The following is a 20,080-nucleotide window of genomic DNA, read 5'->3' on the forward strand; positions in this document are numbered from 1 at the left end:
CGCGGACTACAACTCCCAGCACCCCCCGCGGCCCCCCTCCGTTAAAGGGGGGGGGAGGAAGGCGCGGCTGGAGGCGGAGCCTGGCGAGAAAGGGGGCGTGGCTTGAGCGCCAGGCCCCGCCCCCCTCGCCGCTCCCTATTGGCCGCGCCGCCGTTGTCGCTGGTGACGGGGGGACGCGGCGGGGCCGCGGCGCGAGCGCCGGCCTCAGTCGGGCGGAGGCGGCGGCGGCGGCGGCTGCGGGGGGAGCGGGGTCCGCGCGCGCGCGCTCCCGCGCGTGGGGGGGGGTGGGCCGGGATTTTGGGGAGGGGGGGGGGTTGGGGGGGAGAAGAGGGGGTGCGGGGGCAAGGCCCGGCCATGGGAGCCTGCACCGGGAGCGGGGCCGGGGCCGCCGCCGGGCGGTAGGGCCGCCGGGAACATGGCGGAGAGGTGAGAGCCGGCATCGCGATGGGAGGGGGGGGCCTTTGGAAGTGGGGGGGGGGGGATGAGGGCTGGGGGGGGGCGTTTGGGGTTTGGGGGGGCTGATAAAAGGGGCCCAGACCCCCCCAGGGCGTCCCCGAGGAGGGGTCTGAACCCCCCTTTATTCCCCCCCCCCCCATATATATCCACCATAGGGATATTGGGGGGGGGGGGCCTTTTGAGGGGCTTTTTGCACCCCCCCATTTGGGGGGAGGATGGTTGAACCCCCTTTTTTTGGGGGGGGGGCGTCTGGATGCGTGCAGGGGGCACCATTTTATTGGGGGGGGGGGCTCTGTCTGTTCTTGGGGGGGGTACAGTGAGAGTTTGGTTGGTAGCCCCCCCCTTTTTGGGTGCATTGGGGGGGGCGCCCCAGCCCTGCCCCCCATCTTTTTGGGGTTCATGGGGGGGGTGGATTCCAGCCCTGCCCCCCCCCGCCCTTTTTGGGTCCATGGGGTTGGGAGGGGGGCTCCCAACCCCACCCTGATTTCCGGGGGGGGGCGTTGGCAAAATGGGGGGGGGGGGGGGGGGGGGGGATCCTGACCCCACCCTGCTTATTGGGAGGGTGATGGGGGGCTGGATCCCCCCCCCCCTTTCCATGCCCTATATGGGGGCTGTGTCCCCCCCCCCCCCGACCTGTGGGGGGTTGGATCCCCCCTCCCTGCTCCATATCGGTGTTTTTTGGGGGGAGGTGGGTGAATTCACCTCCCCTCCATATGGGGTTAAGGGGGGGGGGGGGGGGGAGGTCTGCATCTCCCCTCCCCATAGAGGTCATGGGGGGGAGGGGGGGGGCTGGATCCTCCCCCACCCTGCTCCTAATCTGGGGGGCTGGGTCCTTACCCCCCCACACCTTTATTCCCTACAGGGGGGGGCTGGATTCCCACCCCCCTTTAATTATGGGGGGGGGGGGGTTGGATCCCACCCCATATCACCCTATAGGGGCTATGGGATGGGATTACCCCCCCCCATCTCCCTATAGGGGTTATGGGGGAGGGGAGGCTGGATCCCCCCCCTTGCTGTTTTTTGGGGGGGGGGGGGAGGATGTTATGGGGGGGGGGGCCGCATCCCCACCCCGCTCCCCGCGGGCTGCAGCTGGAGGAGGATTTTTGCGGCGGTGCGAGGTGTGGCACGGCGAGGGGGTGCCCGCACGGGGGGCCGGGGGGGGCCGTGAATACGGGGCCGAGCCGAGGGGGCTGCATCGGGGCAGGGGGGGATCGGGGGGGGGGGGGGCTCAGAAATGGCCGAGCCAGGGCGGGCGGTATTTATTTTCTCGTGCGCGACGGATCGCGGGTTTTTTATTTATTTATTTTTTTTTAATTCCCCCCTCCCCTCCCTTCTCTGCGCTGCTCTGCTGCTTCCCCAGCCCTGCGTTTCCTGGGCTGCGAAAGCTGCAGGATTTTTTTTTTTATCATTTTTTTTTATATATATATATTATTATTATATCTTTTTATTTCCTTTGCGATAGCGGCTTAATCAACCCTTGGGTGACCTCTACGGAGAAACCCGCAGCTGCCGCGCGCCGGCACTTCACCTGGCACATGCAGCTGGGTGGGCTTAAAAGGGGGGGGGGGGGGGGAGGGAAATGACATTAAAATAATAAATATATATAAAATAACGAAATCAGGGAGCTTTTTTGTGAGCCCGGAGACCCCCCGGAAGCAGCAGGTGGCTTGGGCAGGGTGCGCCTGGGCCAGTAGCGAGCGAGGTGTGGCCGTGCCGATCCCCGATCCCTCTGCGGCCGCGCGGCGATGCGCAGCCCGATCCTTGGACCGGCACGCTTGCACCTCGCTGGAAACCTTCATGCGGTGCTCGGGGGTGATCTGGTGCTCGGTTGGGGGGGGGGGGGGATTTGGTGTTCTTGGGGGGATCCAGCAGCCTCGTGGCTCCGTCGCGGTGCCGGGGACATGGGGTGTTGGCTCCGGCCGCGCCGTGCTGCCTGGCGGATGCCTCTCGCCGCTGCTGCTGCCGCCTCTTCTTCCACGCCGCCGCTGCTTTCTGTGCTCGTTTCGTAAGCCAGGAGCCGCGCGTCTCCTCGCCGTCGCCCGGTGGTGTTACCTTCCTCCGGTCAACGGGGAGCCCGGCCGCCTCGCGTGCCCTCGGGGTGTCCTGGACCCTAAAATCCATATCCGTCTGCGGTACGTGGAGGAGCAGCTTTCGGGTCTAAATCCCTCCTTAGTGCTAACCCCAGCGACTTGAGGTATGCCCACGGGACTCGAGTGGCCCTTGATCTCTCGTGCAGTCCCTTTCCTCCGGTGCCGATGGGGCACGTCCCTCCGAAATCTCTGCCTGCTGCCTTTCCCTCGCCGCCGATCGGGACGAGCCGAGGGCTCGGCTGCCTGCGAGCCAGATGTCTGCCCGTCGCGCTCTTCCAAAGGAGCCGGGGATGGGTTCAAAGGGGTTGTTCAAAGGAGGCTGCGAGCGAGACAGCGAGCCTGGCGGCTTGGGAAGAGGGGAGGGAGCGAAGTCGCCGTCCTGGTGACATTAATATTGCGATACCGAGGCGCTCGAGGGGCTCTCGCAGCCGAATTCCCATGATTTGTTACTAACTGGGTTTGAGGAGCTTTGCAACTAATTCCTGGGAACGCGGTACCTGCCTTAAATTAGGTCATTAACTCCTAATAAGAGAAGCAGAAGTGCCCCGGTCTCTTGGAAGCAGCAGCTGGGAGCAGTGGAGGCTGCCAAAACCATGCCCCGTTTCGCCCAGGGTCTTCCCGATGCCTGCGGCGGTCGGCGTGGGGTCGGTGGCTGGTTTGGGGTTGGTTTGGGGGTTTTTGTGTCTGCTTCTCGTGCCGTTGCTGGGGCAGGAGCTGCTTTTCCGCGCTGGTTGCAGCCGTGAAGTGGTTTTTATGGCGAGCCCTGGGCAGCTGCCGACCGTAACAGCAGTGCTGGGTGCGATTTCGGACAGCTTTAACGAATCAAGATGTGTTTGTGCGCGCTAACGAGCCTGGCACCGTAAAAGCAGTGAGTGATACGGGTTGTGTTGATAAAAATAAAAAGGCTGGCTTTTTATTCTGATTTAGAAGTATATCCCTGCTGCCTTGTTCTTCCCAGGCTGTGTCGGGCGTTTCAGGGCTGTCACTGCAGGTTATGACTGAGTGGTGAGGGCACCATCACCGTGGGGCAGGGATTCGTGCCATCAAAGGCCAGGCTGGACGGGGCTTTGGGCAGGTGGGTGGCATCCCTGCCCATGGCAAGGGGTGGCACTGGTTGGCCTTGAAGGTCCCTTCCAACCCAAATCACTCTGAAACAGCCCTGCACGCACCTGGGGAGCGCGGCGCAGCTCGTGGTAGGTCGGCTTGCTTGTCTGCAGAGCTGCTCTTCTCCCTCTTTAATATTAAAGGGTGGCGAAATCTGGGACGGTCCCAGCAACCTGTCTGCACGACGCTATCTTTAGAGCTGTGGCTTTCATCGGATGAAAGCTGCGTTATTGCCGGCGGTTGCCGTATCTACGACGCAGCCCTCGACGGGGACTCCGAGTCTCCAAAATCCTGAAGCCGATCCCGGCAGGATAAGGGAGATCCAGGCTGCGCGGGGCACTCCTGATGGACTGAACTTTGCTGAGAAACCCACCTGCCTAGAGGAATGGCATGGCCTTGTTTGATAACGTAGTTCAGCTTGGACTGTCTGCCGGGTGGAGGAGGCCTGGTGCATCGTGTAGCTCCTCTAACGATGACCCTGGTCTTCTAAAACGCTTCTGCGAGCCAGGTGGAGCTCCTGGGAGGGAGTCATCTCACCTCATGTTTACGAGAAACTATCCTGGAGGCTTTGGTGAAGCCACAGTTCGGGACCTGGATCTGAAGGTGACCACTTTGGTCTTGGCCAAGTCCAAGTCCAGCACACCACCAGTTCCTGCCACCACGCGGGGGCTGTTGGTTGCCCAATGTTCATGGAGTTGGAGTCTCGAGCCATAGCAGCGTGTTGATGTGGGCAACCTCCCCACGAAGTAATTCCTTTAGGTAGCGCTCCGGGAGCAGCTTCCGAAATCCCTGCCCCAGCGGCGTCCCGCTGTGGCTTCGCCTGGTCCTGTTGAGTTGGGTTGGCCGTTGTCTATCGTGGGTCAGTCCGCTCTGACTTGTCCGTCCGCGTGTAGGCTGGTCAAGGTGAAGATCCAGGGCAGGTTTTTCTGGGTGGGTTTGTAGGTAAACGGCCGTGTCGATAGCAGACATCGTGTCTCGCGGGTGGGTATCTCGGTTTCTTGTGCAAGACCGGTCGGGTCAAGGCTCCGCGCTCAAACCGTTCTGGCGTTCTGCCTGCTCGTGGTATGAAGACCAAAGGCTTGCGGTGTGTTGTTCCTCTTCTGGAAGATGAAAGTTTCAGAAGTTCACCTCTAGTAACTTGTGAATATACATGATTTTAAAAAAGCAGAAGAAAACCACCCGACAACCTCTGACGGAGAACCCACAAACCGAGGCGAAACCACTAAGTACAACAGAGGGCTCCAGCGACTGGGCTGCTTCCAGGAGGAAAATTTCCGCATGAAACAGGGCTGTGAATTCCCTGGGAGCACGGCAGAGGAGCCTGGCTCCGCAGGTGGAGGAGAAATCATCGGGTGCAGGGGTTTTAGGCTTGACCATAGCCACCGTCGCTGTACAGCAGTACCCAACCCACGTGTTTTTATGGCAGGCTCATGTGAAGGGGTTTGCCCCAGACAATAAATATCAGCGAGAGCTTCGTTTTGGCTGCTGAGTGAGATCATTACAATGCCCCGTTCCCTGCAGTGTGTTTTTTAAAAGTAATTTCTTGTTCCCGTCTCCAGCAGCCATGCTCTTCCCTCCTGCATTTTTGCTTCAGTGATTATTTCCTTACATGCTCTAGATAACGCATTGAGCCTAGACCTTTCCTCTTCTTCCTCTGCGTCTCCTCAGAAACATTTCTGCTGTAATACTTTTTCTTCTTCCCCTTCGCAACTAATCCAGGCTGGCTATTTTTAATTCCAGCTGCCAAGAAGCAAGCGAGGGATAAATGTGCTCCAGGTGCCGAGGGGAAGAAGCGGAGCGTTTGCAAGATAGCATCAGCGCCGTGCCCTTTGAGTTGGTTGTCATTCCTCCAAGCGCTCCCAAACCCCCAAAGCTGGTTTTCTCACTTTACCAGTTCCTGGCTAGCAGTGAAGGAACCGCATTGTGCTGGTAAAGGGGAGGTGCCGTGCTGCTCAGGTTGCCTACGGCCGTGCCACTCTGGCTATGCCCGGTCTCGTCTGATCTCGGAAGCTGAGCGGGGTCGGGGTCCCTTTGGGAGACCTCCTGGGAGCAGCGGGTGCCGTAGGCTAGAATTTATTTGGCAGCTGTCTTGGTCGTAATGACCATGAAGCGGTTGAGTTTAAAATTTTCAGTGACAGGAGGAAAACTTGGATATGGGGAGAGCAGGCTTCAGGCTGCTCAGGCAACTCAGTAGTAGGGTCCCCTGGGAAACCACTTATGTAGGCACCCATCGGTGCTGGTCAGTCTTTGAGCACTGCCTCCTAAAAGCACAGGATCAGGCAATTCCCAAATACCAGAAGTCAAGGTGGGGCAGAAGGCTGGCTTGGCTGTCCAGGGATCTTTTTCTGGAGGTTAGGCATAAAAAGAAAGTGTATGGCTGCTGGAAGCAGGGTCAGGCAGTGTGGAAGGACTACAGGGATGCTGTTTGCCTTTGTAGGGAGAAAATTCATGTGGCCAAAGCCCAATTAAGAACTGAAGCTGGCCAGGTCTGTGGGAGACAATCAAAAGGCCTTTTTGAAATATGTGAATGGAAAAAGGAGGAGCAGAGAAAACATAGGTCTGCTACTTGATGGGAGGGTCACCTCACAGACAAGGACATGGGCAAAGCAGAGACACACAGTCATACGGTCTGAATTTTTGGGTAGATCTGTGTGGGCCAGGAGTTGGACCCGATGATCAGTGCGGGTCCCTTCCAGCTCAGGATATTCTGTGGTTGTGCATCCCTCGCTGCTTCCCTGGCCTTACAGGGTCTGGTGATGGTGCTTGTTTTCCTCCTTGACTGCTCCTGCCCCTTAAGCGTTCCCACAAGCAGCCCTATAAGAGGCTCTCTTCTTGGACACCCGGTTCTTAGGGAGCCAAGTGCATCGCTCCGATTTGGTCTGGTTGGCAGGCAACGGGATAGCCTCGTCTCTGCTCTTGCAAATGGGGGGAGGAAAAAAGAAGTTAAAGTATTTTTAAATAATAAACGTGAAGGAGATGCAAACGGGCCGAGCGGGCTCATTAACGTGCCGCGTAGTAACCCAGCAGCGTGATTTAGAGAGCAGAAACCACTATTCCTGCAGTGAAAGATGTGGAATTTTCTGATTGTTGATTAACATCTCATAAAACTTGCAGCAAATGAGGCCTGAAATGGACTGTCAGAGGGAGAAGGCTTTGCTTATTGTATTTTACAGGCGCCGCGATCCTGGAAGGTTTTGTTCCTGGATCGAGCGTTGATTGGGAGTTATGCTGCTGGTGGGGAGCTGAGCTGTTTGACTTCTGGTTAATGTTCGAGTCTGCTCACCAGTGCCGGCTTTCCAACGCGGTTTGGCTGGGAAGAAAGCCTTTACGGAGGGTGACAGCAGGGAATCGGGGGGTCATCAGCATCAGGACATGAGTGGTGTGGAGGGAAGGGTGCTGGGGGCTCGCTGATATTTGGGCGGGCTCGCTGATGCTTGGGCAGCCTCGCATCACTTGGCGCCTGCCCTCAAGGCGGCTCGCAGGTGGCTCTGGTCTTCTGTCAGCACTGCGTGTAGGGCTGGGGGCTGTCAATTAATAGTAAAAACCTCATCAAGCGTGGGATAAAAGTGGAGTACTGCATACCACAGCTCAGTGTTTCTGACCTTGTCGTAGTGCTGAGGGTGGGGATGTTCTGCACCAAAGTATGAGTAGTAAGCGTACAGACACTTACACGCTGCAACCATTCTACAGATGGGAAGGGAGGAGACCAGGATGTGTCCGAGGCGGTGCAGAGCAGCGATGCTGGGGCCTGGGACCTCGGCTCAGGGCTGTGACGGGTCCTGGCTGTGCAGTCATCGTCCCCTTCACCACCGGGGCGTGCAGCACGGTGCTGAGGGGCAGAGCGGTGCGATCCGCGTGGCGCTGCCCCCGTGGAAAGCGAGCCCGGCTGGTCCATTTGTGCTCTTGTCAGCTGCGTGCGGTTCCTGGCCTGCCTCGTCCCGAGGTGATGGCATTCCTCTGTCTGCCTCGTTGCGTTTTTATTGATCTCCCTCTCTGCCCTGCGCTCCGCTTGAATGTAAATGACTTCCACGGGCGACGTGTTTGGAAATCCAAGCTTTTTGCCATCTAGAAATGTTACTTACTCGGCGGATTGGAGCTATAGTATTATGATTTTATTGATCTCCCTGTAGCACTCCTCGCAGGCCTCAGAGCACTTCGCGCGCGGCTGGGAGGGATCATTGCATTAGGCAGAGAAGTGCAATCGCTTATTGACTGCAGCGTGGCAGTTTCCATTATGGAGGAGGACGGACAGACAACGCGGTGCGTTCGGGAAGCGGGGGAATTCAGGTTACCGGAGTCAACCCGTGGTTTGTCTGGGATCTTTAGACAAACAGTCTCCCAAAGCCTAAATCCTTCGGAGGCTACAAATGGCTTGTGGTCTCCGGATCAGCACCGCGCTGTCCTTGGCAGCGCGCTCGGATGCCAACGTGGACTTGAAAGGGAAGATGCTGCTTCTTGAACAGCCCATCTCGCTTCCTCTCGGCGTGCTGGGTTTTTTTTGGCGTCCATCTGTTAAATTACTCATGGCGAGGAGCGCATCCCAAGCCGGCCGAGCAGCCACCAAGCGCGCGCACGCAAGGCTCTGGTGGATGTACGGATGTATCATCAGTTTTATTAGTAATTAAGCTGTCTCTTCAGCGCTTTCTGAGTCCTGTTGCCGCTGTGAAGGTGGACGTCTAGGTGCTGTTGAGTTCTGCTTCGTAAGCTGCTTTGCCCCTAATCTAATGTGAGCATCTGTGAATCCCTGTCCTCTCCCCGCCGGGGACTGGAGGAACCGCGGAGCCTTCTCCATGCGGTTGGTGCACTGCAGTTGCTATGGGCTTAATTAAAAAAAAAAAAAAAAATAAGGAAGCAAAACCAAACGCAAACGCCTCTGACTCTGGCAGCGCTGAGTGTGGTCAGGAACATTTGGGAAGAATTAGAGAGAGCACCAGGCAGAAAATCACTGTTAGTTGAGGGATGTGCGTGCACGCACGCTGGGCGCGTGCGTCTCTGCCCGGAGCAGCAGGCTCTGGGCAACGCGTGTGGTTTTCCTCGGCTTCCCAAAAAGCAGCGGGGTCTGGGTGAAGCTGGAGGAGGCTTTTTGCCCGGGCTGCTGGGCTCTGGTTCCTTGCTTTGCATCCGCTCGACTGAGCGTGACCTCTGCTACTCGCTGCTTGGGGTTTGTGAGCTGGGGTCGTGTTTCAGCCCTCACTGGAGGCTGATGCAGGAGATGCGGGCTGCCCGCGGCCCTGGCTGCGCAAAAAGGGAGCGTGGGGGGACAGCGAGAGGGTCCCCAGGCTGCAGGAGCTGCCCCGTGCTGCTGGGAGCCCTCTCCCAGGGGTTCCTGGAAGCTGAAGACCAAAGGAGCGCGCACTCAGCGCGATTTTGCTTTCTGAGGCAGGATGGAGGCCGAGGTCTGAGTGCTTTGAAACCTTTCCCTGGTTCCTGGTTCCTTTTTGCCTTTCTCCTTCACAGCAATGTATCCCGGTGCTTGTTCTGAAGGGCAGCGCTTCCTCTGCCTCTATGCTTCCTAAAATCCCTTCTCTTCAACCATTTGACCCCCCAGCCTAGCTCCTGCTCTGGGAAACGAGAGCAGTGTACCCCCAGCATGAAAATCGTAGTGCTGGGGTTGAACGAGACCTGGTGGCAAGGTGCTGAGCTGCTGGATTTGGGAAGCTCCGAGGTCTGGGTCCTTGCTGGGGTGGAGGCTCACACTAATTTGGGGTCTCCTGGGTGGGCAGTGTGAGTACCAGTGCTGGGCCTGATCCAGATGGAGTGTGGCTTGGTGAAATTGAGCCACGGGGTAGCAAAAGTGGAGAGAGAACCAAGAGCTTCCTATGCACCTCGGTTGGAAAAGACTCGCGTTACCCCCCGACGCTGCAGAGAGCTTTCAGATCCCCGCTTTCACCTTCTGCGCCGCTTTCAAGAGATGCTGTTGAATCTGTCAAAGCTCCCAACAGCACTGCTGTAAAGCTGTAAGGGGAAATTGCAAATGAATACATCAACACCGCTTTCATTTAGAAGCCCTTTCTCTTCCCCTCCTGGTTCTGCATTGCTAACGTCTCCTCAGCGTCACCTTGAGCAATCCGCGCTGTTCGGTGCCGTGGGTCAGATGTGGGAAAGGAGGGTGGAGGGGTGTTCAGAAAATACCCATGCCCTCATAGAAAAAAATTTAAAAACCATCGCTTCAGAGAACGACTTTGTATGTTTTCTGTTTTAGACTTTTTTTTTTTTTTTAGCAGGAAGCTCTCTAGGTTTTTGTTCAAGGTAAGAAATGTGCCAAGAACTTCAAACCCTGACAAGTGCCTCTGCAGTAATTATTTTTCTGTCAAACTCGAGCTCGCCTAAACAATGCACTTTTCTCCTTCAGTGGGGAGGGAGGCGTGTGGACGGGGGGGTTGTCGCAAGCAGAAGCAGGAATAGGGCCTGTAGGAGCGTGCTCCGAGGGTAGCGAGCAGGGTTTCAAAGCCTCCTGGGTTGAGGAGGTGCAGTGCCTGCCCTCGTCAAAATCTGTTCATTGTAGAGATTCAACAACTCGATTGCTGTAATTCAACAGCTCGATTGCTGTAGCTTCTTAAAAACGAAGGGCTTGGTGGCAAGTCCCTGCACCTCTGCATTGCTTCTGCTTCCAGAGCCGACGTGCTGCGCTGCTCCTTGTCACCACCGTGGGCTGGGCTCCAAGCAAGAGCAGCTCCACTTGAGTTGTCTCGATGTCCAAAAGGACGTTCCTGTAGTGGAGGGTGAAAATTCAGTCCCAGGAACGGGGCTGACTGTTCGTTACCTCCAGCAGGGTGCAAATTGGGGAGGTCTGATGGGGATAAGACCATAGGAGGAACCCAGGGAAACCAGGGCTTGTTTCGTCGTCTCCACCCCCACCAGGTTGTCTCCTGGGAAGACGATGCCCCAACCAGAGACTAATACAAACCCCGGGCAGAAACCGAGCTCGGTGTGCAGGAGGAACAGGTTGGGCAGCAAAGCCCTCTCTTGTCTGCTGCTCCTCAACGTCGGCAGCCTCTGCTCCAGGTCTGTGAGCCGCGGGTTGTATCAGCCCTGCCGTGGCTGCCCCGTTTCACGCAGCTGGTGTTGGCAGGCATGCTTCCGAGCATCCCTGCCTGCTAACCGGGATCTGCCCCGAGCTGCTCCAGGAGTGAGTCAAGGATGGTCGGAAGCAGTGCTCCGGAGCACGACAGGAAGCGTGGCTGGCGTTTGTGGGCAGTGGCTCTCCGGTTGGGGCTTGGTGCTCTCGTAAACAGGCTTGTTTCTTGCCTGCATATGGATGAGCTTTCCACCAGCTCATGCAGCGCTCCAGGCGCTTTTGTTCCTCGAGCGCGTTTCTTCGGCGAATCAAAGTGCCTTGGAAGCAAGCGGAGGGGCTCTGTGGCCACTGGGATCAAGGTGCCTGTTCTTTTAGCAACAGGGAAAATAGAAAAATTCTGAACATATACTTCTGGATACTCCTGGCATATGTCTCTCCATCTGCACTTAGAGCACATGGATAATGTAGCTAAAAACACGCTTGCAGATAACACTGTATAAATTTTCTCCCTGTGGTGTGCAAATATCTATAAGGCTTTTAACTAGGGAGCAAGCAATCTCTTTGGGGTGTGGTTTTGCAGAATGCCTCCGTCTAAAGCAAGTCTGCTCAGCCACTACAGAGAAGTCTTGTGTCTCACCGTATAACCGCGTGCTTCAAAGCACCCTACTAGTCGGTGTTGATAAGGCAAACCTGCAGAACGGAGCCATGCTTGCTTTGCACTGGTGGATAGCACTGCAAACATGATGCTTAGCTCCCTGTGCAGTCAAACCTTGAAACAAAACCGTCTCATTTTGGCACCCTGGGGTTAGAAGCTACCGGCTAGTTTCAAAGCTGAATGGGTTTCGTTTAAGAGCACTCCCTCCCTGCTTCAGACCCGCTGCTGAAACTTGAATTCCCTTCTTTGTTCCCTTTCAGGGAAATGAAAGATGGAACGTACCCAAATGAGGAAAATTGAGGCTAGAGCAGTGAATTGAATATGCAAGCACTGTGAACAGATGTCCTGGAGCTGGCTTCGTTCTGGAGAACTTGTGAGCTGGCAAAAGGGGCAAGCAGAGGCTAGCGGGGAAGGCTGCAAGCCTTACATCTGCATCTTGATGTAAATCAAGTGTAAATCAGTGACTCGTGTGTCCCTCTCCACTGGCGTAACTGTGATATGGAGGCTGGCTTTCTCTTTTCCTAGTGCATTTTGGGCTATTGTAGAAAACGTATAAACCTCGGGTTTATATGCATGTTTTCAGATCCCACCCAAGGCTGGACACTGAGGTGACCATGAGCCAACGCTGGGGCCCTGCCCCTAGGAAGGCCGGGGGTGGTCTTGGCTGTGTGGAGCAAAGCATCGCCAGTGGGACTATGGAGGCATCCTGCCCCTGTGCTCAGCGCTGGGGAGCACTGGGCCCCCAGTACCAGAGGGACCTGGGTGTACTGGGGAGAGCCCAGTGCAGGGCCATGAGGGGCGGCAGGGCCTGGAGCCCCCCTGCCATGAGGAGAGGCTGTGAGAGCTGGGGCTGCTCGGCCTGGAGAGGAGGAGGCTCCGGGGGAGCTCCCCCACGTCCCTGCGGCCCTGCAGGGAGGTGCGAGAGGCCGGGGCCGGGCTCTGCTCAGGGGAACCCGGGGCCAGCAGCGGAGGCCGCGGGCCCAGCCTGGAGCCCGGGAGGCTCCCCCTGGCCCCCAGGCAGCACTGCTGGGCCGGGCGGGTGCCAGAGCCCTGGCACCGGGACCAGGGGCTGGGGGCTCCTCTTTGGGGGCTGGGCACCCTGCTCTAGGTGGCCCTGATGGGGTGGGGGGGACCTGGAGGACCCCCCAGCCTTGGCCACTCCGAGATTCTGAAGGCCTTCAGCTATAGCATCCACAGGGCAGGAAAGCGTTTGTCACGTAACTGCTTTCATCTCATCACCAGTCATTCAACTCAGTTTTGCTCGGCTATTGGGATCTTGCCTAGCAGCAGCAGCTTTTTTTAACAAAATGCTGTCTTAGCTCTAGAATATTTTTTTTTCTGTGATTCTTCGGTGTATTGACAACTGAAGTCAACTCCCAAGTTCGGCTTTGAGTGCTGACCTGCAACTCTCGCTACAGGAGCGGGATTTCTCCCGAAGGCTCCTTGGCTGCCTTCATCTCAAAGATTTGGCCCTGACATTTAGAATAATTGGAGTGTGTTCTAGCTCAGTCTGTGCTGATTGTTTTACAAATAGGGATCAAATGACTTTTAGCCAGAGACCGGTAAGGCTAGAAGCTGTCTGGTAATCTGTTGATTGAAATTGCTGAGAGAGGTATTAATACCACGTTGAGATACCTGGACTGAAATGAATCTCTCCACGGTGTTTTAGCGTGCTCCTCCAGCGTGTTTTTATGGCTATAGCATACAGCTTGCTCCAGTTCCAGTGTGTTGTGGCTAAAACCCTAAAAACTAGCCCTTAAAACCATCCCCTAACCAGGTCTAAACCCTAAAAACCAGCCCCCCCAGGTGGGATTTGCGCTGTTGCAAAATTGCATCGTGGAGGCCTTAAAACTGCACCTGCTCTTCGGTGCTCTTTGGTGCCCTCAAGGCCATCCACCAGCCCTGGAGGAAGGAACTCGTTTCCTATCCCCTAAAATGGGGGAATAAAGTGGTTTCTGGATAGTGTCAGCTGCCACGTGTGCTCGGTGTGGATTCTCACACCTCTTGCTGGGTCGGTAGGTATGAGGGACAGCTGTGGAATGGCTTCATCGGGGAACCCGGACTGGCATGGAACTGCATCGTCCTGGGGTGAATTCAGGAGGGAGAGGAGCTGAAATAGGGTCGTTTGTGCAGGGTTGGAGCACAAGGTTACTGGCCTAGTACCCCGTCTCCTGACTTGTCTTCATCTTCCGTGGTTCTGGGAGTTGATTGCGTAGCACCACAGCTCTGGGTCCACGACTTTACGTAGCTGCAAAGGGTGTGGTGGGTGGTGGCAGAGCTTGGTGGGGACAGGACTCTGGCAGGGTGGTGTAAAGGACAGGCTGGCATTTCTGGAGATCCTAGTGTCCCCTTAGAAAACCTCTAGTGCACATCTCAACTGTGTTGGGAGCACATGAACTTAAATGCCTTTGAGGTGAATATCTCCTAATGGTTTAAGTATCTGGGTCTTAAATATCGCTAAGTATCCTTTATTCTCCCATTCCCTAAGTGATATCTTAATCCTACAGTTTGCTGAAATATAATTGCCATGCTCTTCTGCGACTACAGGCTCTTGGAAGATCTTTGTCCTGGAGCTATGCGAAGGCTGGCCGTCACTGCTTTCAAGGGGTTGCCTTTGTGGGAGGCAGAGGCATGGCTCCCTGCAGGAGGCAGGAAGCTTCCCCTTCCCCTTCCCTTTCCCCATCCCCTTCCCTGTCCCTGTCCCCATCCCCATCCCCTGGGCACCAGCTAGCGGCTGCGATGAAGTTACAGACGAGGTGACTTGGCCCATAACACTCAAAGCATCTATTTGCACAGTGGTTGGTGCTCAGAAGTATCCCAGCCATGTCATGAAGCAAGCCCTCTCGCCAGGAAGGCGAGGAGTTGGCTGCTGTCCGACAGGATCCAATTAACTGCAGTGATCAATGGCAGTCATTTAAAATCCACGCTCCCTGGATTACAGAACAGTAAGGACATCTGTCCGGAGTAAACTTTAAGGCAAGCCACTTTGTTGGAGCTAGCTTTCTGATATCACCTTTTAACTTAGTGGGTGTTAGCTTAAAGAACATAGGGCTACGTGGAACTTTAAGCCTGTTTTGACTCAATCCACATCCTCGCTGAGTGACCTATCGACTTCAGGGTCACGCAGTCGTGTTTTCTTTCTAATATGTCCCTAGGAGGCACTTAGGCTGGGAATAGAAAAGCACAAATGTCCAAGGGGGCTACAAAAACTGCAGAGGTCTGTCAAAGAACAGGGGTCAGCTATTAGAAGATAAAGGGATGAGCAATAAGGGGCTGAAGCCATCGCATGCGCATGGGCAGTAAGGTGTAGGGACAAGGCGGCGCGTCAGGAAGATATAGGGATGTGGGGGGAGAACCAGCACGGCTGCGGTGTTAATGCAGAGGGACATAAACTAGCAAGAAGAAAAATGGATGTGAAGGAGGGCGAGGATGCTCCAGGCTACGCATCAGCCTGGTGTGCAGCGAGGGGAACGCGGAGGCTTTTTGATAGTGATGAGGAGCGAAGTGGAGTGCAGGCTCAGCAAGCACAGCGAAGTTCAGAGGGGTTGCAACGAGGACGTGGGCAGCACATCGGTTCCTACGTGACTGCTGGGTTCTGAAATGGCGTTTGGGTTTAACCTCTTTGCCTTTACCTCTTCAGTGACTCTCTGCGAGAAGTCATTTGGGTACAATGGTGGAAAGAGAGAACGCGAAGGTATTTCAGCAAAACTTAATTCAGGGAGCATTTACAGCAGGGAGAATTAACAGCTCTTTCTTTTTTTAGCCATTCTTGTCCTGGAAAGTCATGCAATTAGGAATGCCTCCAAGATATTTGCTTAGACAGTGCAGAAATGCATGAGTTGAAGAATTGCTACCCTGGAGATTTGCTGCAAGTGGCAGGATCTAGACTGGACTGGAGAAACTGTGTCAGCAAGAGTCTCTCGGAGTAGTGGCAAATATTGGAGGCAGTAACAGAAATGTAGGTGTGTAATCCCCCGTTTTGCATCAGCAGGATATACAGCAGGATATACAGCAGAAATGACTGGAGCAAGAACGGTGTATACCTCAGTGGAAGTGCTGTTAAAATTGGAAGGGTGAACAGGAGTGGTGCAGGGGAAAATTATTGAAAAACGAAGTATTCCGCGTGTTGCCTTCTGCATCTGGTGTATGCAGCCGTCTAAGGATGGAGCAGCTTCAGTGAGTAGCTGAAGCTTGAACTCCAACTCCAACTGAAGTTGAACTCCAACTCCAGTGGCCAGCTCCGTTTCCCAAGAGTGCAATGCCCAGGGTTCCTCCTCTCTGCTTTGCCTCGCAGAGGATATTTTGCTAAAACTGGCTGTATTCCTGGCCCTTTGCTGGCTCTTTCCTCTGAGCTGCTCTTAATGATACAGTTGGTGTTTGAGGATCTCATAGCTCTTGCTGTTCAGTCTACTTCATCGAACCAAAAAAATCAAAGGGAGAACTTTGTGCTGGGAAGCGGTGGTGTGGTTCCTCCTAAACAGCTCAGGGAGAAGTAAGCTGTGCCTTAATGGAAGATGCCAAAGAGAAAGGCTGGCCATGCTGGAGAACAGAAAGAGTCCGAGGATATTCCTGGACACAGATGTTCCTGATCTTTCTTGATGAATGGGAGTTTGTATTGTAGGTAAACGCTTGCCTGGAAACATTTTATTTGCATTCAAAGCTGAAGGTGAGATTTTGAGAAAGCAATAAATCCAGCGCTAGCATTCAGTGATCGATGCAGGCTGAACTTGGAGGGTAAATTTTGAGGGCGGTGTTGAGCAACGTGTGTGTATTGAATGAACACTCGGAAGTGGTGCCCAACTCTGTCCAATGGATTGCTTTTTTTCCAGCCTTGACTAACGGGTTTGCAAGGATGAACGAGGAGGGGGAAAATAAAGGGCAGTAAAGTGAAGGGAGTTTTTTGAAGGTTAAATATCTCTGCTGCTTTAGAAAAGCCATCAGACCTAACCGACAGTGACTGCACCGTCGCAAAGGCAAAATGAATAAAACTTGAACGGACAGACAAAGTAGAGCTCGTTACGTGCCGGGCTCTCCTTGCTGCCTTGGTTGTAGATCCCGATCGATATCGGTGGGGGAGGAAGGTTAAAACAAAGCTCCCCTGATGTTGCTTCTAGCCAAAGCTCTGCACTACTTTCTTCCCTTGGAAGTCTGTTCTCGTGAAGACTGAATGCTGCCTTTCATAGCCGAGCTGTTGAGACACTTGGAGTATTTTTGGCTGGGGAAGATAATGAAGTCTTAATGCAGCAATCCATTTGATGCAGGAAATCAAAAGATACAAAGAACTTGAGTTAAAGATCCAAGTGTGGCAGGACACAGAAATAGAAATGACCGTACGGAGGCTCTCACCTCCTCACTGCCTTCTTCCCAGCACTCCTTTTGTTCTAGGAGCTGGGTGGGGAGGTGGCAGGGCAGCTCGAAGTGCATCCCTTAAATAAGAGGAGGGGTGGAAAAGCTTCTGAAGAGCCTCTGTTTAAAAAAAAAAATAAAATAAAATCCGGGGGCTTGGTACTTTGAAATTGCTCCTCGTTCTTTTCAGAGCCTAAAGCTTAGAAACTCAGCAGTTTTCCAGGGAGAGGAAAGACGTGCTGGGTGTCTGGCTTGCCGAGGTAGTAACTGTGCTAACATGACACATGGGGTGGAAGAATAGGAGGCATTTGGAAGGTGATATGCTACTCCCTGCTCTGCAGCACCTCATATTGCTTCGCTGGTGGGATCTGACCCTCGTCCTTTGTCCAGTGCCCGTGCGGTTCCCAGGGGTGAGCCCAGCTTTGCCTTGCCCCAGCCGAGCGACTCATCCACATCAAGGAACTCCTCCCAAAGCTGATATCAGCTCTTAAATTGGAGGAAGGAGCTCCAGGTTTGCTGTGCCATTGTTCTAGCCCTTTATCCCAGTGTAAGGGATGCCTTTTTCCACCCTCCCCAAGATAAACAGAGCGCAGGCGTTGTTAAACGCGGGCTCTTCCAACGGGATCTACCAATTTTGTGTGACTCAACGACTGCCCCCACTCTGTGAGATTCACTTTTGTTCACAAATTTTCCTTTGTTTAAAAAGATGAAAAAGCTTCAAGCTGTAGGGTGAAAATGTTTGGAGCAGATTTTTACGTCCAACTCGAGAACTCTCGTGTCAGAGGAGGAGAAAGAAGAATAATTGAAAATATTGAATATTTCATAAGCCATAGTCCAAGAAAAAAATTCTAATGCAGCGGTAATACGATTTGTTTTTTAGAGGGCTCTATTGATTTGTCATTAAAAACTGTCATGTTCTGTGTCCGTTGTACAAGGAGGGGGGAAAAAGAATGCTTTATAAATAAATTTCTGAGGACATACAGAGTGCACTCGGAATAATGGCTGGACCATAGCAGAGTCACTTATCTCTCACATCGTGCTTTGGCTGTTAATGGTGTGTAATTTTTATTTCTATTTAAAGTCACTGTGGGACTTAATTTTTCATGTTTCAAGTGCAAAGAGGAAAATGGAGAAGAGGCAGGGTCTCTTTTGGGCCCCTGCTTTAGGAGGCATCCCAGTGGCTGCCTGCCTGTGCCCCACTTCAAATCCCAGCCTTGCCTGATTTTGGGGGAACAAGCACCCTTTTTGTATGTCACACGCTTGCCTCCGTTTATGGCACTCGGTGCTAGTGCCATTTATCAGCCTAAGCAGCAAGAAATTATAAATGTGCTAGAAAAAAAAAAAAAAAAACTTAGTAAATTTTATTCCCCCTTCTCCACTCATCTCGCCTCATTTTAGCTATGATTTACACCCTATAGGCGTGGTTTTTAAGAGGGTCGTTGGCTTTGGGGTCCGCAGGCAGGCTCCTTCCAGCCCACTGAGGCTGCTCCAAGCCCTCGGTGCCTGCACAGGCTGACTTGAGCCAAGTGGGCACGTTGGGCAAAGTGGCTGCCGGCACTGAAGGCATCGCTTACAGCCGTCTGGGAAGTGCTCTCGGCCTGTGTTCAACGCGGCGGGCAGTTTGCGTTCCTCATCCCTTTTGTCACCTCATCCAGCCGCGGTGGTCTCTTCTCAGGGCTGGAGACCTCGCCCTCGGTTGAGGTGGGGCTGCTGGGGACTGGGTTTTGGTCCCCAACTGGAGCCTTGCCCTTCTTGTTGGGTTTCCACTCTTCAGCACAAGGGTTTGGGTTCATCTCAAACGCGGTGGTGTTGAGGGTTTGTGCTCTGTGACAGCTCTCTCTGGAAGGATGCCCCTCAGAGGGTGACCTGTGCATCCCCCTCCACGCAGGGACTGAGCCATGTCCCACCTCAGCAACTGGAGAAGCCCGAAAGGAAAGTCTCATCACCCAGCATAGAGCCAGTCCTGCAGGAGGACTCTTCATTTGGACGAGGTCTTGGAGGTCTTTTCCAACCCAGATGATCCTATTCATTGATTACCATTGATCTGTCTTGGACAGCAGCGCTGTGGCAGGAAGACCAGGTCTTTTGGGTGTGTTGATGCTTCTGTTTCTGGCTTCTCACCAAGTTTTGGGGCCTCTGGGCACGTGAGCCTCCAGTCGAGCTCTCCTGTTTCTGCAGATGTTCGTACCTGGAGAAGTTGTGCTTAGCTCAAGCTGTTGGTGCTGCCGGCCCTCCTGCTGCCTGGTGGAGGGCAGGTAATGAGATTTGCTGCAAAATGAGTACTCAGTTTAACTCGTAGTCCTGTTTGTGGTGATCTGTTCATTTCGGGGTCTTGAAACGAGTCGACAAAAGGGGCTGAGGACCTGGCCTGGAGGCCCAGGTGGTACGGGACATGAATGAAAACACAGCAGAGCAGTTGGGCCTCCCAGCTGTACCGTGCCTTCGGAGGGAGTTCTGCTGGATTTCTTCCAGAAGAGCCTTTGAGATCTCCAGAGTTATTCCCTTTTCCTTTGATTGTTGGCTGACAGCACCAATTTTTCATTTTATTGTTTTTCTGAGCAGGACGTTCTTTGATCGCCTCCGCGTTAGATAAACTTCCTCCCCGAGGTCTTAGGACCAAAACCCTGGCTTTTGCGCAGCCAGAGCGAGCTGCGAGCAAGTCCAGAGCAGGTCAGCTGTGGAAACCCAGTGTCTCTGATATTAAATGTTCCCTCTTTCTGCTGAACTGAGTGAGGAGCATGCAGAGAGCACTGCGGTACCAGGTCGTGAGCATCGTCTGAAACCCACGCCGTGCGAGATGGGCGAAGCGGGTTCCTAATGCCCAGGCAGCAACCACATTTCTCCAGCTCCAGCAAGTGCCACAAGAAGATCACTCGTCCTGCAAGGCTGCCGACTTTCCTCCGAGTGCCCGAGCAGTGTCTGGGTGCCGATTTGACTAACTTTCCCACTGCAATGCTTTTGCTCAGGGGAATCAGCGATGAAATGGCAGGTCTGGCTGCTCCTGCAGCCTTATCTTGCCGCCTTGCAGCTCAGGTTCAAGGGACTGGCTTGGCTTTGTAATGCAAAAGCAAGCTCCCAGATTTTTTAGGGTGGCATTACCGGATTAACGGCTTCACCATAAGGCTTGGGCACGCGATAGCTGCTGGTTTAAATAGCGTCTCAGTGAAAGCTGCGCGGCGGCAGCGTGCGCGCAGGCTTTCTGTCAGCGACTTTGTGTGCCCGCAGGAGGCTCGCTGGGCTCTTTGAATGGTGCGGCAGGCGGGAGCCTCTCCATTGAGAGTTGCTGTGACTCAGCGGCTGTGCAGGAACCTGCTGCTTGAGTCGCTGCTGCGCCCATCGTCAGGCTAAAAATAGGCGTTCCGTCCAAATTCTCCTGTCATTCTTAAAAAATTCCATTACACGCTGTCCTTT

General features: G+C 54.4%; 1 protein-coding gene across 1 annotated transcript in view; it reads left to right on the top strand.

The window, feature by feature from the left end:
• Nucleotides 1-281: 281 nt before the first annotated feature.
• ARHGAP39 (Rho GTPase activating protein 39) overlaps nt 282-20,080 on the top strand; it is a 100,182-nt gene continuing 80,383 nt past the window's right edge. The window contains exon 1 of the mRNA XM_066990842.1: nt 282-426. Coding sequence (XP_066846943.1) covers nt 416-426 — 11 coding nt within the window. The 5' untranslated portion in view covers nt 282-415. The remainder of the gene's footprint in view (nt 427-20,080) is intronic.

Source organism: Anser cygnoides, chromosome 2 (genome assembly GCF_040182565.1).
Source record: "Anser cygnoides isolate HZ-2024a breed goose chromosome 2, Taihu_goose_T2T_genome, whole genome shotgun sequence".
NCBI lineage: Eukaryota > Metazoa > Chordata > Aves > Anseriformes > Anatidae > Anser > Anser cygnoides.